At 40.6% G+C, this 26,687-nt stretch overlaps 1 protein-coding gene across 1 annotated transcript in view; it reads right to left on the bottom strand.

Annotated features, from left to right (window-relative positions):
- PARG (poly(ADP-ribose) glycohydrolase) overlaps positions 1-26,687 on the bottom strand; it is a 105,298-nt gene that overhangs the window by 44,901 nt on the left and 33,710 nt on the right. Inside the window, exons 8-9 of the mRNA XM_020796850.3 lie at positions 11,627-11,719; positions 7,506-7,663 (exon numbers count right to left, since the gene is read on the bottom strand). Coding sequence (XP_020652509.3) covers positions 7,506-7,663; positions 11,627-11,719 — 251 coding nt within the window. The remainder of the gene's footprint in view (positions 1-7,505; positions 7,664-11,626; positions 11,720-26,687) is intronic.

The following is a 26,687-nucleotide window of genomic DNA, read 5'->3' as shown; positions in this document are numbered from 1 at the left end:
TTTTCAACAGATCTGTTAGCACCACACACTGGTTTAAATTCTGCACAAAATTCAAAAGGAATGAGTCATAGTAGCTTCAAATGGGTTGAACTGTTTTTCTCTCTCTTTGAGATACCTGAATGACAAGAAAGTGTACATGTTTTATTCCATTTTCTTAAGACCATACCTCAGTCCAACTGAAAAGTAATTCCCTAATTAGAATTTAAGTGATCAATTTACCAATGCAAGAGTCAAGAAGAAAAACTAGTTTTTTAAATAGAATCCATCTCATTATAAAGCAATGTAAGTAAAGACAAAGATCAACAAGACCAGTTTTAAATTATATGAATTGATAAATCACGTGTGTTTTCATGCTTTCATTCTGTACACCACTTTTGTCTAGCAAGAGATGCTCTGTCAAACTGTTTCGTAGCTATTACAACTTGGGGGACCGTAAGGAAAAATGTGAAACTTTGAGGAAGCCTTTAGAAAGATTCTTCTCCCACATTAACTAGGAGCATGGCTCTTCTGTCATCCATCTATGTGTTTGAGTATACAATATTTGGATTGTTTTGGGATTACAGTGGTGCCTCGCTTAATGAGCACCCCATTTAATGACGAATCCGCATAGTGATTAGGTTTTTGCGATCGCAAAAGCAATCGCATAACGATGTTTTGAATGATAAAAATCGCTTTGCGATGATCGGTAAGCTGTTTCGCTTACCAATTTTTGCATAGTGATTTTTTTCCAACAGCTGATCTGCGGTTCCAAAATGGCCACTGGAAAAAATGGCCACCCGCTCTTGTTTGGGACGGATTCCTCACTTACCGGGCAGCAAAAATGACTGCCATATGGAGGATTTTCGCTTAAAGGTAAGTTTTTCCCCCAATGGAACACATTGAAGGGGTTTCAATGCGTTTCAATGGGGTCTTTAAAATCACATAGCGATGTTTTCGGTTAGGGGCGATTTTTGCCGCACCGATTAACATCGTTATGCGAGGCACCACAATTAGGGTTGCTAGGGTTGACTGGGAAAGCGGGATGATTTGATGGGGATGATGAGTTTGGGGGTTATTTATGTGATTATCAACTGCCTAGAATAGTGCTCTGTACTAAATCAGACAGTATATAAATGGCTTAATACACACACATACACGTTCAACACAGGGCTGTGTTGCTGTAAAGCACCATCTTCTTTGACCTTCCAGCTTTTAATAACCTCCTCATATAAGGTTATATATGTAAAACAACCTGCCACTCCTTCCAGCTAAAGTTTCTAATATTCTAATTATGGCCTTAATAGCATAATTACATACACATTTTGCTAATTAGTTGAGAACTAACCCTACACCTGTAATTCTTACAATTCTCCTTTAAGAATTAACTTATTCTCCCCTATAAAAGGAATAATTTCCTCTTCAACCTCAAGATGTTCAACATATACAGATAAAGTATCTACTGCTTCAAATCACTGTTATACTAGTAAGATTTTTTATCCATGAACCTCCAAGACTATTTAAAGTGTGCAGTGTGTATTATTGGGGGATTGCTCAAATATAAGTACTTAAGTACATTCCCTGATGTTAGGAAAATGTGAAGGAAAGAGGAGAAGGGGATGACAGAGGATTGGACAGTGTCACCGAAGCTACCAACATGAATTTGACCAAGCTCCGGGAGGCAGTGGAAGACAGGAGGGCCTGGTGTGCTCTGATCCACGGGGTCACGAAGAGTCAGACACGACTTAACGACTAAACAACAAACTACTTAAATAAAACAAAGTCACTAAAGATTTCACAAATGTCTGAAAATATTTTCCAAAAAGCCCGTTTTTAAAATTTTGACTCCTCTACCTCCACTGTTACCACCTTATTTCTTTTCTTTTGCTGTTGAAGCAGAATGTTGGCATATATGCATTTCCTTTACTGGAATAGAAACAGAGCTTATATATGTATTTTCCATATCAGTAACAGAGGATGAAATTTGGTAGTCATTTTTTTAACTGCACAGTAGTAGCATTTTGTCTTTTCTCAAATGACATTTAACCACTCCCTTAACATTCAGTAGGGAATTAGGCAGTTAACTGAGCGTAAAATGGACATTCTCAATTTAACTATTTTTTACAAAATTAACAGACATGAGACTTTTCCACTCCCAAATCAGATATTATGCTTTCTAATGAGAAAGCCTCAAAGCAGCTTCAAATGATAACACACACGACACTGTGGAAAACAAATCCTTGACTATGGCTGCAATTCTCTTCAAGTTAATTAAGTAAATGAGCTTCAGTTTCTCTATTTACATAGAAAGTAGCTCAGAGATTTTAGATTCCCTTGGCTTGAAGTTTAAAGAACACACCTCAACCATTTAACCTCACGGGCAATAACTTTTTATATTTATTCCAGTTAACCAAATGTCAAGTGTAAGATCATCTCCAAGCAACAAAAACAGTATTGTTTCATTCAAGGTGATTCTTTATGTGTGTGCCTTATTATAAAGTACACATGGGAGCTACTAAGTGTTGCTGGAATATAAGGCTTCACAGCCAGAGATAACTCTCCTTTCAAAATCCTGCCATTTCACAGCTGATAGTTAGGGCTTGCTCTGCTACAGATTCCTTGACGTTCTGAAAGGTAGGAAGCCATAACTGAGGAGCAGTAGCTATACCCTAAACCTGGAAGGGTCACATTGTGACTGACATTTCCCAGAATCCTCCAACCATTACAGCCAGTAACTATGTTGGCTGTGGGGCTCTGGGAATTTTAATCCAAAAAGTAAAATTTCTAAACTGTAGAGGCCATAGGTAAAGGTAAAGCTTCCCTTGACATTTAGTAGAGTCATGTCCGACTCTAGGGTGTGGTGCCCATCCATGTCTCCAAGCCTTAGAGCCAGCATTTGTCCATAGACAGTTTCTGTGGTCATGTGGCCGGCGCGACTAGACATGGAACACCATTACCTTCCCAACGAGGTGGTAGCTACAGCGGTGCCCTGCATGATGTTAATTCGTTCCGTGAAAATCGCTGTAAAACGAAAACGTCATGCGATTTTAAAAAGCCCATAGAAACGCATTAAAACCCGATTAATGCATTCCTATGGGCTTCAAACTCACCGTCCAGCGAAGATCCTACATAGCACGGCCATTTTCACTGCCCGTGCAGTGAGGAATCCGTGCCAGAAAACAGCGGGTGTCCATTTATTTTACCCGGTGGCCATTTTGAAACAGCCGATCAGCTGGCCGAAAATCATCGCTTTGCGATAATCGGTTAGCGAAACAGGGGATATCGTTTTGCGATCACTTTTGCGATTGCAAAAACATCGACATAAAGTGATTTCATCGTCAAACAGAGCGCTCGTAATGCAAGGCACCACTGTATTTTTCTACTCATATTTACATGCTTTCGAACTGCTAGGTTGGCAGGAGCTGGGACAAGCAACGGGAGCTCACTTTGTCACATGGATTCGATCTTATGACTGCTGGTCTTCTGACATTGCAGCACAGAGGCTTCTGCGGTTTAACCCGCAGCGCCACCACATCCCTGCCATAGAGGCCATATAATGTCACAATCTGATGACTTCTGCTAAGGGAATGTCTCCTATCTAGAGATGAGCACAAACCTTGGTTCGCAGCTTCATGCCAGTTCGTATATATGTGTTCCTTTCCCCCACCTTCTTGGCCAATTACCTACTCACCAGTCAGAGTGCACTCCTCTTCTCCTCTCTGGCTATTCAATCAGTACTCAGGAGGAGCATGGGGTTGCTTGTGCTGCCTCCTTGTCTGAGTGGGCAATCAGCCAAGGAGGTGGGGCATAGAAGTCTGTACTCCTACCAGAGACCACACAAATAGCTGAAGAGGAGGAGAGGAGTGTGTGCCAGCTTTTTTTTGGGGGGGGGGGGAGTTCCAGGCAGGTAGGCAGAAGGGAACCATGGCATATGAACTAACATGAACTCCTGAACTGTGGTTCACGTCCATCTCTACTTCTATCCCTGACAGTCATTTCAAACCCTGCAGGACCTAAATCTGCCTCTGGACATAGGCTACATTTTGGCAATCCCTTAGATCTCTTTCAGAACTCTAGAAGCTCTCCACCCAGTCAGAAGAAAACCCTGCATTAGCAACACAGATAAAAGTACTATCATTCTGTAGCACCTTCAAAACCAATCCCAGAAACTTTTCTGGCATACAGTGTACTATGCTTTCACAGACAGCTATAATAAGTGTTTATTAAAAGCCATGATTCCATTTTATTTTCAAAATGTGACTGACTCATAGTATAAATGAGGAACAGATGTTTAAAGCAGGGTTAGGCCTATCCACTAGACTAGACCACAGTGCCTCCTTGAAACTTTCAGGTGTTGGAAACTAATGTGTAGGAGGTAACCATAGATAGTTTTCATAAATATAACAAGTCCTATTCCCAATCATATTAGTCCGAGTAGATGAAAAACATTATTCTGCAGAGAAAACTCATTAGTGCTATCAAACTAATGTTTACGGTAACAGAATTGCATTACAGCTGAATCAGATTTACATTTCACTGTACAAACACAATATGCAGCACAATTATTTCTGTTCCTAAAACTGTAAAGGGACATATATCTTAACTAGTGGGATATTCAGTAGTACAACTGAGTATTTCTTAGTCTAAGAACCATATTGCCCACTGAATAAGTACCTTCTTTCTCACATTCATAAAGACGTGGGCACTTCTTTCTTCTTGATCAGATTTAATTAATCATGAGAGAAGTACACTGGCACTTCAAGGCTCAGTTAAGATTCTGTTTCTTACCCAGAAATACCTTCTCAGATATTGAATGTGTCTCTCCATGTACAAACAACTCACCCTCTAAGCTCATCTTTAGCAGCTCTTCGATGAACCAGGCCAGACATGACACTAAGCATGTGTGTCTGGTTTGTTGCTGTTTTGTTTTCAATAGTACAATCACAACTCATCAGCCTCAGGGGACTGGGACAACAGCAGGAAGGGTGGTGATTATTCTTCACTAATGGTCCCACTGAAAGCCCCTTCTCTATCCATCACAATTTCCCAGTCAGAAACTTTCTCTCAAAATTCACTATGCGAAGCGCACATACCGTTTTAGTGTTTTTAAATGAGCACTCACGAACTGGTCTAAATCTCTAAAACACTACATTAAATCTACAGCATTCCATCCACAAATCTAGAAATAATTCATTATTCCAAAAATTAATCCAGGACTTTTTTAAAGAAGTCACTGATTTGTAAAGAAACTCTGTATCTGTTATCAGAGCTTAGAATTTTCATCTACCTTGTCTCATCCCAGCCCCAGGAACTTCATATGGAAACTGCATATATGCAAGAGAGGAAAAGCAGACAGGGGCGGGGGGGGGAGGCATCTGTGCTACCTTCAGCATGATAATAAGGGCAAATGGTCAGTGAGTTTTTTCTCCTTATTTTGTCCCTCCCGATTGAGATGTGAGGTAATTTATTAGCAGGCTTACTTACTTTGCCACATATTTTTTAAAGACATCTAACTGGGATTGTCCCTCACCAAAAGCCAGAGAGAGAAGAAAAGGTGGAATCATCCCTCACACAAAAAGCCAGGTCCTATACATGTATACACAGAGGTAAACATATATAGAACTGTGGGGTTTACTTCTAAATATGTTTCCATAGCAGTCTTCAGCATGATTGCACAAAATGTGGCCTGCAGACCACAACAGCCTTCCCAACACTCCACAAAATTATTAAGGTTTTTTTAATGGTTCAGAATTTTCCTTTGTGTTTTCTGGGGAGTGAAGAGGAAATACTGCCATGTTCTGAGTAATCCCCAGCACTCTGGGTCCTCCTATCTCCAAATATTGTCTCAAATGTTCACATTTTTTTTCTGTCACTAGAAGGTACAAGGGGTCTTTTAAAGTTAAAACCATTTTTCAGTAAGTAAAAAAATAATGGGGGGAGGGGGCTGTGAGAACAGCCATCCAAGGTCCACTCACAGTTTTTTTGGGGGGGAGAAGACTTCTAGAGGGTGCCCATCTCTCACCTAAGGGAATCTCCAGATAAAGCCATTTCGCAAGAGTCAAGCATGTTAAACCAGAATGCCTGATATCTCTTCGCACTTTCAGTATTTCTATTCCATCAAAAGAGAAGTTGTTTTCTGGATGCAACACAATAATAATTGTTTTCTAGCCACAAACACAATAACAGATATTGCAGTTCTGTATATGTAAGATTTCCCAGTAGTACTGCCATCTGGAAGTTGTTAGTTTCTTGTGTTTTTTTTAAAAACTGAACTTTTAAGTACTTGCTGCCATCAGCATGTAAGACTACCAAGCAATGGTGTACTGCAGAAAGGTTAAGGGAAACAAAACATAACTTTCTTAACCTTCTGAACCAAGTGTCTTTTGTTTTGATTGAACATATTGATGGACCTGTCAGATCTCAAGTGAGCAAAAACAGTTTTCTAGCTAATACATACATATTAAACATGACATTTCATTATTACTTAAATTGCCCAATATTTACAAAGAATAGAAAATGTTTTTTTGAGAACATATATCTCAAAGCAAGTTTCAGCATTCTCCTTTTTAAAGTACATTTTTGTGTGGCATGTTTCTCGATGGCAAATTTGTTACAACCCTGAGATGAATCTTTGAAGTGTCCTCTGGACAGATACAGGTCAAGAAAGGTATAAATCTTCATTGTTTTTGATGTATCCCTGCAAGCAGGAATACACATTTATAACCTATTCTTATAACTTTTGTTGCTCAGCAGTATCCTTCCGCCATTAACAGAGGGAAACAAAAGGACAACCTATCAAGGTAGATCAGAGTGGGCAACACAGATCCATCACTGGACCTCAGAGGACTGCACCCACTCCCCAAAACTATTATGCACAGAAGTATTTTTGATTCCATCCCTCTGAAAAATCTAAGAGGATGTGAGTTGGGCCCATTCTTGATCCAGCCATTAAAATCAATGGAACTGAAATACATTCAACTTTCGCTGGATATTGCCCTCATTTTCTACATCAACTCCTGTGCGGCAAACAGCAAGAAAGGCTGTTACCTTTATGCTTTGCTCTTGGCTTCCTAAAAAATTATGACTGAGATTTTTCTGAAAACAAGATGCTGAATAACATTGTCCACTGTTCTGATCTATCAAAACCATTCTTATGCTCTAAATGGGAACAAACTGAGGAAATAATATTTTAAAGTAAAGACTTCTTGTAAAAGTGAATAGGTTGTACCATGATTGAATGGAAGCAAGCGCACATGGAGGAACAATAATAAAGGCCGCATTCACCAAATATTTATGCCTTTGTTTTTATTTTGTGTTTGTAAAATCATCTATGAGCATGGTCTTAAATCTGATTGCTTACATTTTTCAAATTTCACTAACAGATCTCTCTCAGGTAAAGTGACCATATCATTTATTGTTCTTAATTGTATGTGTTGGGGAATCTTTCACGTCTACAGTACAGACAGGGAGACTACTCCTCTAAATTGAGGCACCCCTGAAAATGTCATCTTCTAAAACGGTCACCATACCTGTTGAAGTTAATATCTGGATAGCTTGAATACTCTGATTTCATCTTAGCATTTCGCCGGGGAAATGTGCAGAAGAAGGCATTTGCTAGCAAACTAGCAGTCTGCTCCTGTGACATTGTGATGGAATGGTTCATTTTTTGTTTCAGTAGAGGTATTGGCTAACAAAAGGGCAGAAAAATGAACATAATCAGGTTAGCAATTCAAAAAACAAACACACCACCCATCAACAAGAACACAGGAGAACAAATTGCATTTACTAATTTGGAGTACAAGTAATTTACGGAAAATGGTGAGTCCTTAAATCAGCAGCACCATTAAAGTCAAGAGCTGTTTATCCAAGATGATTGGAACAAGACAAATTGTAGATTTTTAATCAATTGGAAAGAAGAAATGACAAACAAAGCATCACTAGCCTACAGAAAATAAAGTGTTCTGTAGGAGGAACAGATGAAATATGAGCATCAGTAAAAGAAAAGTAAAACATCAAGAGATTGCCAACAGCTGTATTTTGCAGTCTCACTGTCAAATGGGTTAAAGAAAATGGGCAATTACAGCAATCACATCTCAACAGCTGCAAAACAAGATGGCATGATGATACACAAAACAAGCCAACTATGAAAGGGGAACTGAAGTATGTATACCTTCCTTTGATTTCCTTGTACAAATGAGAGCAAAGATTGTTCAAGCTTCATGGAAAACTTTACAAAGCTTCATTCAAATGGCATTAATCCTATATGGTTATTTTGCAAACTAGCTTGTTATGTCCCAGATTAATTAATGGCCCTTATCTACATAAAATAGGCACAGTATATAAGACAACTAGCAGTTTTAAATGATAATGTCTTAACAGGTGGAAAAAATATTGAAGGGTTTCTGCAGATTTGACAAATATATTCTTAGTTAAGTATGAGCTTTTCTAATCTGTGAAAAATATGCAGCTTACACTCTGAACATGACACAAACACAACACTCTGCCTCCACAAACTGGCACTGGGGATAATTTTGAATGAATACTACGCTATTTCAAGAAAACAGTTTATGCCTGATTTAGCTCACACTATCATACAAGTTGTTCAGCCAATGTGATACATCCAAATAAAGGGGGTAAGGGACACATAAGCCAAAATCCTACTCATCATGTCCACTTCCAATATCAGCAACAAAGTACCACAAGTTGAGAAGTCAATATATGCATTTGCCATTATACACAGGATTGCAGAACGTAGTATGTCTGCACAAGCTGCTTACATTCAGCTTACAGAAAGATGAAGTGAATATTAGATCTAATATTACAAGCTATTCAACCAATTGGAAGGCAAATTCAGAAATTCAAAGGTCTCAAAGACCAGAAGGAGAGACTGAAAACTAAGAAGTATTAAGTCCCTTATAGATGAATGATATACCTCACCTCCTCTACTAAAAAGTGAGGACAAGAAGGAAAGCACACCACTGCAGCCGCCAAAAGATTTAAAACTGAATTATAAGTGGGACTTACAATTGAGCCCTCACATGTTGGTTTTGTCTGACTAACCAAAACTTGCTCAGGTTGGTTTTGTCTGGCTAACCAAACTTTGCTTGGGATGTTTGCTCAAAGTAAACCTAAGTGGCATCTAACTGGTTCATTACCGCCCATGTTTATGGCCCTATTCCTGCTAAAATCTTGATAGGAGTACTTATTGTATATCTTTGCAGTTGTGACCTTTAAAGAAAGAATTATATCTAATAGGGTTAAAAAGGAGGAATTTTAGGAACTGTATATAATTGCAATCAGATATTGTTAACAACATAAAAAAATCTTCACAACTCTCACATTTTGGTACACAGACTGGGCATTATTACAAAGTGGATGAGATGCCCTGAAGGGCTCAGGTGAGCTCTTAATGGGCTGGAGGGTGTGTATGACAAACATAACAGCAGTCTTCAGTTGTTGTTGTTTAAATTATCCTACACGCAAGCTTGTCCTACCAGCTACAACAAACCAGACAGTAACAACTGGAGAAAGAATTTCAGTGAAGAACTATGAAAGAGGAAGGCTCCAGAGTATTGTTGCTACAGAAACTGATGAAAAGGAACTGAGGGAAAGTGGAGGGAAAGGGACTGGACATGCACAGGGGAGGGGGCAGATCTATCCCCAAAATATTAGGGCACAACCAGGAAAATTTAGAAATATTCTCAGCAAGCACAGTGAATCCCATTCATGTGAACACACAGAGGCAATGAAGAACAGCAAACACCCATACCAACGTCTTAATTTGTAATAATTCACTGCCAATATTTGCATCCACATTTCTACAGTTTTCCTTTAAAACAAATCCTTACATAACTTCCCACATATATTGTTTTAAAGTTGAAATGGCGTGTGTTTTTGTTGTTGTTGCTTTTGTTTGTTTTGTTTTGCCACTGCTACAATTTAGCAGCATGGTAGGAACTGCAAAAATTGATATAGCGCACATGAAGCAATGAGCTCAACTTTGTTGACACCTGGGATAAAAGGCTCTGTCACGTTTGCAAAAATTACTTCCAATCAATGCACTCTGTCAATTATGTTCACTCTTAATATGAATCGGACTCTCTGCAGTTTAGATTCTACACAAATTATGAGTACAGTGACAAACTTTCAATGACTGAGCTGATTTATGAGTCCATATAAACAGCATCCATAGGATGACAAAGAAGAGAGAATCTTAGAATGTGGCCACTGTAAATAAGCCACAACCCTGAATCAGGAGGGTGACATTTTGCTTCTGACATCATGCCGTGGTAAGAGTTCACCAGCAATAAGCCCAAATTCACCTTATTGTTCTTCTCCCATGAATCCATCTTGAAAAGACCTGCTTAAAAAAACCATCATTTCCCATGACAAATAAATTAGATATCTTTGATTAAAGCATTGCCAAACCAGGAGAGCAAATTAAAGTTTGATTCTGGTTTGAAAGCCAGAATTGTTTCCATTGCTTAAACTTCTTTTTACTGATTTAGGCCACTGTGTAAAAAAGAAATTTAACACACCAGCAGGTCTCCTCAAGCTCGCACATGAGAGTGCCCTGACAAGAACAAAACATTGCTTGCTCATAAAACACTGTTACAACTCAACCAGGTCACTGCCACATATTAACTTAGAATTTTTTTTCTGCAAAAGTCCAATTTATGAGTTTGAGCTATTGAACTATGGCTTTATAATGCTAATTGATTCTGTCACAAATTAAGTGAAAAAGTTTTAAGTAACCTTGCCTCAAATCCTTCTTCATAAGATAACTATCTTTCCAATTATGCATTCAGATTTAAACTAGTACCACTGAGGTATTTTAAGCTCAGCTCTGCCAAAAGCCAACAGTGGTTCAAAGGCAAGTATTTTGCTTTTTTGTACCATTCTCAAGTCACTACAGGAGGACCCATCACAACAAATTTATGTTAGATACGCACCGTTCACCTCAAATTCAGGTAAAATGTTTTTGCATACATTTAAAAATTATCTCAGATGTGAAAAAGGTCTTGTAAAAGGTTAAATACAAAGTGACTTGGTTTCTTTTTAAAAATTACGTTCAGCATAAAGTTATGCATCACTTTCCAAAAAACAGCCAGCCAAAACTAAAAAAAATCTGTTATTATGTTGAGCAAACCTACCAGTTTCAATGGGAATAATAGTTTAATGTAACCAAAAAAACTTTAAATATTAAGACTTTTTCATGAAAAAAGCACATGGTGGGTAAATACCACCATCACAATACATCCAAATTCTATTCATAAAGTGATAAATTAAGCATTTTCCCTTAAAGGGGAAAAGTCATAACAAGAATTAACCTTCAAGTCAGAAGTGACTTCACAATTCTCTTTTCACTCCAGACCAGGAAAAAAGAAACCTGCTGAAAATGTTAAATGGCTGTTGTGACACATCTATCAACATTTTTATATATAGTTGAAATCAAGTTTCAAAATCGGACAGGAGTTTTTAATCTCTTTTTATATCATTATAGATCTGTGTTGTCCTCACTATTCACTAGGACTGAGCTCACCAAGGCCAGAACCATGTAACACACAGCCTTGGCACGCCAACCTCAATAATTCATTTCAGTATACAAATTAATCTGATACAGAAAATGCAGTTAAGATGCATGCCTAACCTGGGTGCAGATGCTAGGCAGAGAGAGTGCAAGCTTCACCATATCAGGCAAAATGGATTGAAAGAGATGCTGTGCTTCTGCATCTTCAAGCACCTAGAGAGCAAACATAATAATGCATTTGAACATAGTGTTAGCAATACAGATAGCCAAATCCTGTACTTTGTGGAACAGCTGGATTTTCCAGAACAACATTATTTCCTGGGACAAATATAATAAATGGCAGAGGTTAACAGAACTCTGAAATTTCAGCTCCTATTCTTAGGTATCTTCCGCACTGACAGTCAGATCTTAAAGATTACATTGTGAAAAACTCTCTTGACAAAAAAAATCTATGGACTAAAATGCTTCAGGGGATTCCTGAATTCTGGGGACCTGTAGGAAGTTTTTAGTGCCCCAAAAATGGCTGCAGCATGGCCATGGCTGATGACATCATCCTTGTTGCACAGCACAGCTCCAGCTACAGGACTTCAGTCATTGCTTGCCTTCCACAGATACAGCTAAGCAACAGAATTTTAGCCAGTATTTACTCCATCCCACTCTGTTCCCTAAACACAGAGCTGTGCAAAAACTGAAAAAAGGGTGGAGGAAAACACCCTTTCCTCCTTATGCATGATGGTTAAAGAGTCACATTTATAACTTTACCTGCAATGCTCATCCCATTTTCATCTAACCAGTAGCTGCTCCACCGAATGACCACCACCTCCAAACCCACTAAGATTGGGATTATTATTTAATATGGAATAGAGACCCCCTTCTACTGGAATATCCTTTTCATCACAAGCGAGTGTTCCTTTTCCACTACTGCTTAAACACTGCCATAGAATTATGAATTAACACTGCCATTTTAAAAAGAATAAGAATGCTTTTGGCGACAGAATTTTGCCTGTGTCACAGAGTTAGCCAGTCCTATGTGTGATATAACAGAAATGTTTAGCAAAAAAAGTTTATAAACACAATTTATAAAGTAAAAAAAAGTTTATTTAAAATGTAGGGCAAAGGAATAAGAAAGTTCAATATACAAGCTGTTAAGTTTTTAATCACAAAGCTAAAATCTTTTCCTTTATTTCTCTTTTTTGTAACTTATACAGAGTTCTTTGTAAATGACTATACAGAGGGATATCTGCTTTTACACAAGTTTCATGAAAACACACTGTATTTTCCACAGCTTCTTTCAAAAAACAGGCACCCCTCTTCACAGCTCTAACTTCTGGACTCAGAGTTCACTCTAAACCAGCACAAAACTGACTACCTCTTATGTAACCAACCTAAATGCTCTCTCTCACAAACACACATTTTATATCAGCAGTCCCCAACCTTTTTCAGTCCGCGGACTGGCTGGGGAAGGCGGGGCACCCCTGCGCTTGTGCGCATGTGTGAAAGAGTGCACTCATGCACATGCCCCGTGCAAATGCATGAATGGCAGCACGGGGCTTGTGCGTACACATGCGCACTTGTGTGCATGCGTGAATAGCAGTGCCACCGTTCGTGCATGTGTGTGTGTGCCTGCACAAGCACCGTGTCGCCATTCGTGCATGCGCCTGAGCGAGTGCGCAGGCGCAAATAGCCTTTGCAGGGGTGAGTGCATGTGGAGGTTGGGCAGGAGGTCTTTGCGGCCCGGTCGGGCTCAGGCCAGGGACCAGCGCTGGGCTGCAGACCAGGGGTTAACGACCTCTGTTTTATATAACAGCATCTCCACAGTCAAGAGAGCCAATCAGAACACAGTTCCATCTGCACACATTCCATCCCCACTGCCAATTTGTGTGTAGCAGCATATATGCATGCAATCAACATACACCCCCAGGTTTGGTTCTGATCATGGTCACTGGTAGCATCATATCCTCATAATTACAGGGTCAAAAGTTCCTGAACCCTACTTCAAACACAAGACTACATGTGCCAACTCAGTTAAATATTAGCCAACTCAGACATCCACAAACAACTAGTGATTTCTACATGCTCTGAAAATTCCACAGATGTATATAAATTTAAAGATTTAAAAAAAAACTAATTCAGTTCAGTTCAAGTTTATTGTATTAGATAAACGGCGTCACAATTGTTTAAAATACAGATATGGTCAAATAAAATCAAGATAAAGACATATAAAATAATAAGAGACCCTTCATATCTGGGAATCTCCCACATAACTGATCGCAATGGCTTTCAGAAAATTATCTTGAATATTTCTGGCCGCTTTTGCGAATAATTATGGCTCCATGAGTTATCAATACTATGGCAAGTAAAAGACAGTGAAAATTCTAAAGTAACTCATCTCATTTTTTGAGGAGTGAACTTCCAAGTTCTTACCTGTGTACTTTCTGCTGCCCAATCACTGCTGCAATTTTTAAAAACAATCCTGACTTTATTCATTATTTTCAATGGGCAACTTTTACTTCCACAAAAATGAATAATATGTATATTAAGTAAAGCTGTTCTTGCAGTACAGTGGTGCCTCGCACAACGGGTGCCTCACACAACGATGAATTCACACAACGATGCCTTTTTCTGTTAAATTTGCCGCCTCACACAGCGATGTTTCCTATGGGGGATTTTCACACAACGATCTCCCTTTTCGCTCCTGTAAAAGTGTCTTACAATGTTTGGAAGCTGTTTTAAATGCTTGCAATGGTTAGCCCACCTCCTGAACCCTATGCAAACTGATTTTGGTGTTGTTCTGACACTTCGTTAATTTATGATGATTTTTTGTTTTCTCCATTGGAAACCATTAGACAGACCATCCAATGGTTTTCAATGGAGAAAACAAAAAATTACCATAAATTAACGAAGTGTCAGAACAACACCAAAATCAGTTTGCTTAGGTTTCAGGAGGTGGGCTAACCATTGCAATCATTTAAAACAGCTTCCAAACATTGTAAGACACTTTTACAGGAGCGAAAAAGGACTTCGCAAAGCCATTGAAATGTATTGAGTCAGCTTCAATACATTCCAATGAAGGAAACATTGTTTCACACAGCGATGTTTCCTATGGGGATTTTCACTCAGCGATGGCAATCTGTTCCAATTGGAACGGATTAACCGGTTTTCAATGCATTCCTATGGGAAATGGTGTTTCACAGAACGATGTTTCACACAACGCTGATTTTTTTGGAACCAATTAACATCGTTGTGTGAGGCACCACTGTATTTTACTATATGTGACCTACATGTTTATATAATTACCTAGGGCAGATGTCCCCACCACCCTGGTATGCGGCCTATCCAGAACTGGGCCATGGACACAGATCTCCCCTCCTGCAAGCGCCATTGCATGCATGCGTGCAAGCATGTTCAGCCCCCGCGCTCACACTGCGAGTGCCCCTGTGCACATGCGCATTAGCACATTCTGCCCGTGAGTGCACTTGTGCAAGAGCAAGGGCCCTGAGCGTGACGTGTGCATGCATGCAAGCGAGCTCCGCCTCCCTGCTGGTGCACCACGCCCCCCAACCAGTCCACGGTTGGGAAAGGTTTGGGGACCACTGATGTAGGGCTTATAACAGATTTCTTTATTGCACAAAATGCTTTAAAATAAGAATGCTTACATAGTAAAATAATAGCTCAATGTTAGTAGTTTAATGGTAGAGAAAGCATCAAAACTGTGGAATTTTTCTGACACAGCATATACATCTCTAAGAAATAACCAACAAGAAAGTTAAAGGTTAAATTTGAATTTCAAGATGCAATATAGAACAGACACATATAAATACAATTCAAAGGAAGACTTTTAACCTTAAATGTCTAGAAGACTGTCAGTTTTTGATACTCCTCCTCCTTGGGGCAAGCACCTCCTGTCTTTCAAAACTGACACATGAATAGTGGCTGGCATGCCTTGCTGACTGCCACAAACTTTATTGTCTCACTCCTCTAGTGACACATTATGACACTGGAGTTTGTTAAAGCTGCCAGCACTTTACCCTTCCCCTTAAACAGTCTGGAAGTACAGTAAATGCAGTAAAACTACAGGACTCTTGCAAGAGAATAGCAACCAACTACCTCAGAGCTCAGGTTAGGAGGCAGGGAGGACAACTGCACCTGCTATATACTTCTACAATAATCATTTAAAATGGTGGATGTTTCATCCTACCTTCATTAGGTGAGTCCTCTTCCATTTACTGTGACAAATGTGCTTATAAACTAGGAAACTCTTGGGCAAAGGAATAAATGCATTTAGGTAATAATAAATAAAAGGGCAGTTATGAATAAGCATATCTCCAGAGATCACTATTGAAACTTCTTTCTTAGACAAATATGCTGAGCAGGGAATGTTACTGAGATCTCACATGAAAAGATGTTTCAGACATTATACATAACATTTGAATCACATATTTCAAAGCCAGCTCCCTTCTACTATACATGATACCATGCATTATAAAAGTGGAGTTCTAGCTGACTAGAGAAGGGGTCTGTACTGGGTCTCTTAACATATCAATCTTCCTCTTGAATAAACACTTTTACTCTTGAGAAGGAAACTTGAGAGCAATACCATCAGGGGGATAGGCTCCCCTAGACTCCTAACAGGACTATTCAAAGCAGGATGGCCAACGTTGGGACACCACACCACAGTGCATCTGTCTCTTTCAAACAACTGCATCAACAAAAGAGAACTGGTAGTTTCAATGGTGATGAGGTGCAGAAATTCCTAAGGGACAGTTACTGGGCAGCAGAAGTACTGAAAAGTTAAATTGCCAGAGGATCACAGTGACGACACTCAAGCCACTTCTGAATGCTTTATATTGTAAAAACCCTATGAGATAATCCAAAATATAGAAAGAGCTAATACTAAAAGATGAGACTCCCAGATCAGAATGCAGTCAGTCACCTATTGGATAACAGGTAGGAATAAATACAAGCAGCTCTGTTCTGATCTGAATGAGGTAGTTGGACTGAAGCCAAAAGGGTGTTCAACTGTTGTGCTGATGCAAAAAGGTCAACAGGTATACAACATACATGATTGGAATTTAAAATGTTACATTCCCGTGTGGATCAAGGGAATGTCAAAATTGTAAAACAAGAAAAGTGAACTAAAATAGGAAATTTTCAATCAGATAATTAGATTATTTTATTCTGGAAATCACCAGTTCAGAAGAAATAGGGTGGCTCTAACAGCAACACAAGCAGTTACAGGCTACATTGCTTCTATGTTCCATGTGCATAAAATTCTTCAGCTGTAAAATCCAGAAATCCTACATCTTCAAAGGTTTCAATCTTTGACACCTTTAAGCTAACATATGCTCATATTTATGGCTTCACCCTTCTATATTTGGCCCTGACCACTACTGAAATGCAGCACCCTAGAACTTATTTGAATCTAAATTCGGTAATTGGACTGGAAGAGGTTGCCAACTGTTCAGGTAGACTGTCACTCAATGCAACAAACAGGTATTTTGAAACACTTGCATCAGTTCCTGAATGAAGCAACTAGAAACTGTTCTTTTTCTCTAATTCAGTGGCATGATACTGTGATGGGGAAAAGCCTTAAACTCAATCCAACCTCCCCCCTCCCCCAATTCCTGTAGAGCAGCTGCAAGGAAATCAAAAGCTTCCACTTTTATTTTAAAGTAACTATCATGTAGAGTTTGAATAACATGCTAAACTATGCTAACTATTAATCTGTTTGCTTTGATTACATATATTTGTACCCTGTCTTTCTTCCAACATGTTCAGGGCGGTGTACATGACTTTCTCTTCATTTTCTCCTCACAGGAGCCCTGTCAATTCTGGCTGAGAAGATGTCCAGTCCAAGGTCACTCGGTGTGTTTCATGGCTCAGCAAGGAATAGAATTTGGAATGCTTAGGCACTAGCCTGAAATTCAAAATAATATCAGCTGACAAAAACAAGCTAGCTTAAGAAACAACAGTTTAAAGTTAACTTCTTTGAACTACTCCCTAGGCTGAGACTAAAGGAACTTCATCTGGGCTGGATACCATGTTTAACTAAGCTGAGTTCAAAACAGAAATGAAAGCTTCTAAATCTCCTTCTTGTACAGAGGATCAAGCACAAATCTGAGAACAACTCTTAACTTGTTCCTGTATGTATAAAACATGGCTTATTACCAAATAGGCTGATAGCAAACCTGATTGCTCTCTGTAATGAAACATCCATCCATCCATCCATAACATTTTTACCCTGCCTTTCTTCTGAAAAGGACCTAAGGCAGCTCACATCATTAAAAGGATAATACTGTATACAAAAGTTAAAAACAGTAAATGTGCAAATATTAAAAGAGAATTAAATAAGTATCATATTAAAATGGTAAATAAAATCAATACATATTTAAAGGCAACAGAGCATAAAACTCCTCTCAGATTGCCAGTCACTAAGGAAAAACCTGCCTGAAGAGAAAGGTCTTTGCCTGATTGTGGAAGTACAGTGGTGCCTTGACTTACGAACACCCTGACCTACAAACAATTTGACTTACGAACAGCTCCGGCCGCAAAATTTTGCTTTGACTTGCGGCCAGAGCTAATGAACAACAACAACAAAAAAGGGCGGGGGGAAAGGCGGGAAATTCAAAAGAACTAACCACTGGTGGCGAAGAGGCTGCTTCGCCATCGGAGACCTCCCAGGGTTCTCCTGCCACCACTGATTGACGCCATTGGAGGTCTCCCGGGCTTCCCTGCTGCCATGGGAGACCTCCTGGGGGTTCCCCACCACTGCCGATCGCTGCCTTTGGAGGCCTTCCAGGGCTTCCCCGCCGCCATAGGAGATCTCCCGGGGGTCCCCCGCTGCCGCCGATCGCCAGGATTCCCATGGTAGGCACGGTCTACCCCCCAGGAAAGCCTGAAGGCGATGATCAGTGGCGGCGGGGGACCCCCAGGAGGTCTCCCATGGTGGCGGGGAAGCCTGGGGATGCCTCCGAAGGCAGCAATTGGCGGTGGCAGGGGACCCCCAAGAGGCTTCGGACCAGTAAGCTGCTGCTTTTTTTCTTTTAAAAAAGTTGTTCTGGGTGGGTTTTGGAGGGTAAGTTTGGGCTGGGGGTGTATGCTTCTGTGTTGTTTTTTGGTGGTTTTTTGTTTTGTTTTGTTTTGTTTTTTGCAGTCCCAGCATGGGACTTTAAAAGTGTTTTATTTTTAATTTTTAATTTTTTTTGTTATTTTTTTCTTCGGCCGGAATGGATTAATTGGTTTTCAATGCATTCCTATGGGAAATGGTGCTTTGACTTACGAACATTTTGACTTACGAATGACAGTCCAATACGGATTAAGTTCATAAATCAAGGCACCACTGTACAGCAAAGATGGAGCCAGCCTGGCTTCCCATGGGAGAGTTTCAGAACCTGGGACCAGCAACAGAGAAGGCTCTCTCCCGTGTCCGCACCAAACACGCCTTTGAGTGTGGTGGGACTGAGAGAAAGGACTCCCCTGATTATCTTAATGCCCAGGCAGGCTCATAGAGAGAGATGCTGTCTTTTAGATAGCTTGAATTCGCTTTTCTTTTCCTTGTACAGTGGTGCCTCGCTTGACGATTACCTCGTTAGATGAGGAAATCGCTTGACGATTAGTTTTTTCCAATTGCTATTGCGATCGCTAAACGATGACTGAATGGGCTTTTTTCACTTAACATTGATCAGTTCCCTGCTTCGGGAACCGATTTTTCCCTTAACGACAATCAAAAACAGCTGATTGGTGGGTTTCAAAATGGCCACCCACTGTGCAAAATGGCTCCCCGCTGTGCTTTAGGATGGATTCCTCGCATTACAGGCACCGGAAAATGGCTGCCCTATGGAGGATCTTCGCTGGACACTGAGGTATTTCGCCCATTGGAACGCATTTCAAAGCATTTCAATGGGCTTTTTCCTTTCACTTGATGAGGATTTCGTTTAACAGCAATTTGAATGGAACAAATCATCCTCGTCAAATGAGGCACCGCTGTACTGATAACAATAGTTTGCTGAAGTTCCACCTTTAGGATTTAACCAGGAAACACAGAAAACAAGAATATGAACTCATTCTTCTTTTGACAGTGCATGTTTTTGAAATAAGGTCTGCTGGTTACTTTTTCTTGATATATAAAACTAATTTCTCATCAATAACAAAAGTTATTGTTTTGTTCCTAGCTTAATAAAACATTATATTGCTTGCTTCATGTTCTGAACCACTATACTTGAAACAAAGTAGTGTGATGATATAAAGCCTAGACTGTATCTATCTTGCCATTTTAAAGATGACAGGATACTGACAGATCCCATTTTTTTAAAGGTCCCATTTTAAAACAAATTTTATATCTCAGGAAAAAGTAGCTTGTTTACACAAGACTGTGTGCCACTCACCGACGAAATTACTTGGGTAAATTTCACCAAGGTTAGGATATGAATGATTGGTTACATGAGAGCAGGTTTTTCCTCTAAGCTCCAAAGATCTTTATCAGCAAGAGCCCCATTCATTTTAACAAGAGTTTGCACAAGCAGAATACACACGAGTAAAGGCATCTGCAGAAATGGGGAGGGAGCAAAGTCAATTATGATACCTATGGGTTGTTGATCGGATGTAGTTTTTATGTTGTTGGCAACACGTTCCATCCACTACCCATGAGAATGTGGTGCTAAAGAAGGAAAAACAGTAGCACAAGATTGCATTTCAGAATTAACCTTTAACAAAGTGCTTTTATTTTTCCATACAACAATAGGGGAAGCCACTAGGCAGATACACAACTTTCAGCTGCCTATTAACTGAAGACTGCAGGATTCTAAACCAAGTTAAACCCATGTTCCTAAGTTTGTGTTCCATGCTTTTTACATAGAATATGACTTTGCTGTCGAAGCACAAGTATCACACAAATATATAGCACAAAGGAGATCATTTTTGCACAAAATTTGGAGTTGAGGCCAAAAGGGTAATTTTTTAATACATTCTTCTTTGAAATAGATATTTAACTTTTTTCTACTGACAATCAACACATGCAATGAAGACAATCAACCTTCACTCACTGTTGAGTGTAACAATATCTTCATTCTATAGAGCACTAAAGGATCATTCAACTGTGCATGTTGTAACTGGAAGGCAAAGTGCTGTAAGAATGGCCATCTTAATAGGGAACAATTTAGTGTGGTTCAACAGCTCAATAAGACTCACACCATGTACGTGACACAATAGCATCTTTAGAAAAGTAGCTGTGTTAGTCTGCGCCAGCATATCAGGTAAAAATAAAATAAAAATATAAAGAAGACAAAAATGTTGTGGCACCTTAAAGACTAACTGCTATATTTTAATGTGAGCTTTCGTGGACAAGTTCACTCAAGTCTGAGGAAGTGGGCTTGTCCACAAAAGCTCATATTAAAATACTGTATACCCTGTTGAAGCCGCTGCTGCCACCACCCTCTCCTCAACTGGGCTCACCGACTTCAGGCCCCCACCGCCCTCCAAACCAATGCTGCCCCTCCACTGCCACGATCACACCCACCAACACCAACACTGTTTTCTACAAAACAAACCCAACGCCTGTGAGCCCCAATGGGAGCCTCAGTCCAGGCACCACCACTGGAGGAACCCAAGCCTCACTGTGGCACTTCCTGACAGCGGCGGCACCTCTGGAAGAAGTGGCTCCAGGTACATTTAAAGAAGGGGAAGGAGAACAGGAAGGGAGGGCTTGAGAAAGAGTTAAAAAGAAGCCAAACATCCAGCAATATGGGAGGAGGGGAGGACAGGAAAGACACGCTTGATCTCATGCGCACTCCTGTGGATTGAAAAGAGGACTTGGCCAGGCGGGGAGAGAGAAAGAAAAAGGGAATGTGTGGCTCTGCTGAGTGGAGCTTGCTATGTCTGCCGCCGAGTGAGTGCCACAGCACCCGAACGGCACCCCTCCCAACGAGGAAGAAGAGGCCAGCCAGCTTCCCCTTCCGCACAAGCAGCCATCAGTCACAGCTGCGTTAGCACCTTGTGCGGTGCCCACTGCGTGACTGACCCACAGTGAGTGCCCTTTCTGCCTCTCTTCCTCGCCTCCCTCCCCCATCCTGTGCTACAACCATCACCGTCTTCTCACTCTTTTCCTTCTTGGATTGCTTCTTGCTGCCAGCTTGCCTCCTCCTCCATCATCATCATCATCCTTTTCTTTGTCGCATCCCCTTGGCCAACTGCCCTTCCACATTGTGTTGTAACGGACATACTTAATGCACTTGTGTGTAGATTGTTGTACATGGGGAAAAAATCCCCTGAAAATAAGCCCTAATGCATTTTGGGGAGGAATAATTAATATAAGACCCTGTCTTATTTTCGGGGAAACATGAATTACTACCTATTATACCAAAGTAATGAGATACAGGCACCTATATTACTAATAACTAGTTATTTGCAAATTTTTAAGCCCTATCTATGTGGATAGGCATTAGCAGGGACCACAGAGTAAAGAATATTTCACAATGGAATTATCTCTTGACATAAGAGAGTACCACAAATCAAATGCCTTTAAAATGTACATAACATGATTCCAGACTCCCAAATGAAGTGTAAATAGGATTGCAACCAATGAGAATTCAAGTAGAATTCCCTGGTCCCTATTCCCCAAATCCTGTCCTAAAAAATTGTAGAGGGGGGCTCACAAAAGGTTATGGATGTATGGTAGGAGGTGGTTCAGTGGAAGTGGAGTAGGAGTAAATTAGATGGAAAGTTCTATGAACTTATCATTGCTCAACAGTTTCAGCTGGTGATTCACACAGCTGCTGTCAGTGCCTAACATTTGAAGGTGATGAAATGTTTGAGACTATAAATACAAGTCAAAATGATTCTCTAAACACATTAGCACCAAGCTCAATGCATGAAGCACTTACACTTTATTTTTTTATTCTTACAACTTGTTAAAATGAATTAAGAACATTGCAAGGAGAGCGGACAGGAGAACAGTAAACTATGCCCATTCCATTCTTCAGTTATTGTATCTAGTCCACCAGGATAACAGCTGTCAAGTACATTCACTATCTTTGAACGGTTCTCTGATGAGAGGGAAAAAACCCTAAAAAGAATGAACAAGGTAATCTTTGGAGGAAGTAAGTTAAAATATCACATTGGATTATTCAGAAAAGAACCTTATTTGAGGAAGGGAAAAGGGAACATTTGACATTCATCAAAATCACAAACTGACACTTGGAAAAGAAGAGAGGAGACAGCTTACCAAAAAAGAGAGGTTAATTTGGCTTTTTAAAAATTTCCTATGAAAACTAAAACATGTTTCCTGCCAATCCAAGATGGCAATGATCTCTCAGGTGAATCCTACCTGACATGCTTCATTTTAATGATTTCCATAATTTTAAATGAAATTCAAATGTTTTAAGAGAATATGTAATAAGAACACATATTTGTCATTTTTTTTTAAAAAAAAAGTATAAATCCAACTCTTAGCATCAACTGAAGCTGACCCACTGAATTAACTGCTGACTGGAAAATTTGCATTTATATAAACTTCACTGGCTCAATGGATCTACTCTGGTTAGTATTAGCAAACGAATTTAGGCCACAAACAACTATTTTTGAGCACAATATGTGTGATTTCTTACCATCCTCTTCTGCTATTTTACTTGTACAGTGGTGCCTCGCTTAGCGATTGCTTCGTTTAACGATGTATTCGCTTAACAATGGGGTTTTTTTAAAGAATTTTCCACATCATTTAACTGTTTCCTATGGGCGATTTTTGCTTAGCGATTTCGGGACCATGCTTCGCATAGCGAATGCATTTTGGGTCCCCTGTTTCGCTTAATGATGTCCATTTTTGCAATTTTAAAAGTGTCTTAAAATGTTCAAAAACTGTTTTAAATGCTTGGAATCGTTGGTGCACCTTCTAAAACGTGCACAAACTTAATTTGGCTTTGTTCTGACTCTTCGTTAATTTTTGGTGAATTTTTCCCCCCATTGAAATGCATTGAACCCAAGTTTGAGAGCTGTCAAATGGGCACTTCAATGCATTCCAATGGGGGAGAAAAAAATTCACCAAAACTTAACGAAGACTCAGAAACTGTTTTAAATGCTTGGATTCATTAGAGAACCTTGTAAAACGTGTGCAAACTTAATTTGGCTTTGTTCTGAGTCTTCGTTAATTTTTGGTGACTTTTCCCCCCATTGAAATGCATTGAACCGAAGTTTGACAGCTGTCAAACGCGCACTTCATTGCTTCATTGACTACGCAAAAGCCTTTGACTGTGTGGCTCCATGATCACTGCAGATGGCGACAGCAGCCACGAAATTAAGACACCTGTTTCTTGGGAGGAAAGCGATGACAAACCTAGACAGCATCTTGAAACGCAGAGACATCACCTTGACGACAAAGGTCCGCATAGTCAAAGCTATGGTTTTTCCTGTAGCGATCTATGGAAGTGAGAGCTGAACTATAAAGAAGGCTGACCACCGAAGAACTGATGCCTTTGAATTGTGGTGCTGGAGGAGACTCTTGAGAGTCCCCTGGACTGCAAAGAGAACAAACCTATCCATTCTGAAGGAAATCAACCCTGAGTGCTCACTGGAGGGACAGATCCTGAAGTTGAGGCTCCAATACTTTGGCCATCTCATGAGAAGACTCCCCGGAAAAGACCCTGATATTGGGAAAGTGTGAAGGCAAGAGGAGAAGGGGACAACAGAGAACAAGATGGTTGGACAGTGTCATCAAAGCTACCAACATGAATTTGACCAAATTCTGGGAGGCAGTGGAAGACAGAAGGGCCTGGCATGCTCTGGTCCATGAGGTCACGGAGTCGGACACGACTTAACGACTAAACAACAAAAAGGTCTTTAGAGAGGCACTGGAGTAGGTTTATGTAGTCAATTTATCCTTGTAATTTATTTTTTCTACAATGGTCATGTTGAGATCCTGATAGGCTGAAGTATTCTGAAATTTGGTTTCTATGTGTTGTCACTTCTGATGCTGGATTTCAGTCTTTCGTGCAGAGATTGTCCAATTTGTCCTAAAAAGAAGGCAGGGGAGCACTGTTGTCAGATGACAGACAAATAAATGAGTCCCCAGTGTTGTGGTTGCTGCCAACGTAAATGCAGAGCATCTAGGTTTTTGACATCTAGGTTTTTGACAGGATCTTGTTCCTGTTCCTGTCTCCATTCTCATCTCTTGTGTATCAGCAGTTGCTTAAGGTTTGGAATTGCCTGTGGGTAATTAAGGGATGAGTGTCTACAATGTGGAAGAGGGATGTATTATCAGCCAGAATAGGCTGCAGGTCACTGATGACATGTCTGACTGGTCAGAACTGGGAACATTAGGGGATTACTCATTGTTTTCAGCTTTAAATATGGTATTTCAATTATATAAGCCATCTGTTTAAGGAGAAAGGTAGGGTAAACATATTTTAAATAAATTAAATACTAATGCTGTTCTGTCATTCTTTCTTATAACAGGTTGGTCTGTCTTATAACAGGTTGTTTTGGACACCACTCAATTTTCCTTTTGCCAGCATTATGAAAATAAAGTTGTCCATCTCCTATGAGTGAAAACAGGAATTATCATTCCTAGCCATATGTATTTGAAAAAACTCATTCAGGCAATGCAAGGGCTCCCCTTCTGTAAATCTTTTTATGGGGGAGGGGAAGTACTTTGTATGTAACTAATTCATCTGAAGTGAAAATAAAATTTAGTACTATATTCAATAGTACGAAGTGCTATAACCCACCCACCCCCCAAATCATCACCTGTCTGTTATTAAACTAACTTGATACAGCAAATTTAACATACTGTATCAGGCAACAACAGAATAAAAACAAAGTTACAGGTGTGCCCCGCATAGCAACGATAATCCGTTCCGGATAAATCGTCGCTATCAGGATTTGTCGCTATATGGGGCAAAAAACCCCACAGGAACACATTAAACCCTGTTTAATGCGTTCCTATGGTGGGGAAACTCACTGCTAAGTGGAAATCCTCCCTGGGGCGGCCATTTTCGGTGCCTCTAAAGCGAGGCAACACAGCCAGCGGCCATTTTGGAACTGCCGATCAGCAGGCATCCGGATCCCTCCCACCCCCTACCCCCGCCGCCGGGATCCGCGCCGCGCCTGGCTACCTCAGCCATGGTAGGACTCCCGGGAGTCTGAGCATGGCTGGGATAGGCGACGCAGGGCGGCTTCAAGCGGCGGCGGCAGGGGGGGTCCGGAAGGCTTCCAGTGCTTTGCCTGAAAGCCATCCAGATCCACCATACCCTGCCCCCGCCGCCACCGAGAGCCTTCCGAGCTCTCAAAGGGCTTTCTCCAATGTCGGAGGGGGGCCCTTTGAGAGCTCGGAAGGAAAATGTTGGCAGTCGGCAGTGGCTTCGGGGTCCTTCCGAGGCCGCTGCCCACCGCTGACTTTTTCCCCCAGCTAAGCGGCGGGGCTCCCGCTCAGCTCGGGGAAAATGCCCCGTCCGAAGGGGAATGCCTGCGGTGGCATTTTCCCCCAACTGAGCGGCGGGAGCGGTCCTTCGGAGGCTCCTGCCGCTCAGCTGGGGGAAAATGGGGCCTATGGGGAAAAATCACAAAGCAATTTTTCCCCATAGGCAACATCGCAATGAGATCGCAAAAGCAATGGCAAAAAAGCCATCGCTATGCGGATTTGTCATTAAACGGGGCGCTCGTTATACGAGGCACCACTGTATTTTATTTGATGTATTACTGTTAATTGTAGTTAAGTACTTGGCATGCCTCTGGAAACATACTGTATGTTTCAAAACAGACAGTAAACTGGATATTTTAACTAAAAGTAACCACATTTTAAATAATTAGTGCATTCCCCCCAAATCTTCAAATTCTATGGCACTATACACCAGAGGCCCCCCAACCCCCAGAGTCACACCTTCCCGCCCGCACTCCCCCTGCACAACCTCCCCACATGAGCGCTCCACCACCCCTTAGCGTGTGCACACGACTGCCCTGAGAACTGAGCACCCTTTGTGCATGCGCCTAGAAAATCCTGGAAAAGGTCACCATAAGTCCAAATCTTCAGGGTTATCTAGTGATTTTGTTGTTAAGGTCAGAGCCAGCTGCTAAGGGGCACGTTTCTGGGATGATTAACTTTGAGGGTTTATAACCTGGATGTCTGAAACCTAATCTTCACCAAACGTGGTGGGATTGTAGAGGATGGTCAGTAGAAGCTTCTCTGCAATTTTGGTGT

The sequence above is a fragment of the Pogona vitticeps genome, chromosome 3 (assembly GCF_051106095.1).
Source record: "Pogona vitticeps strain Pit_001003342236 chromosome 3, PviZW2.1, whole genome shotgun sequence".
In the NCBI taxonomy this organism is placed as follows: Eukaryota; Metazoa; Chordata; class Lepidosauria; order Squamata; family Agamidae; genus Pogona; species Pogona vitticeps.
The sequence above is the reverse complement of the archived record's forward strand: the minus strand, read 5'-3'. Positions and strand labels throughout refer to the sequence as shown.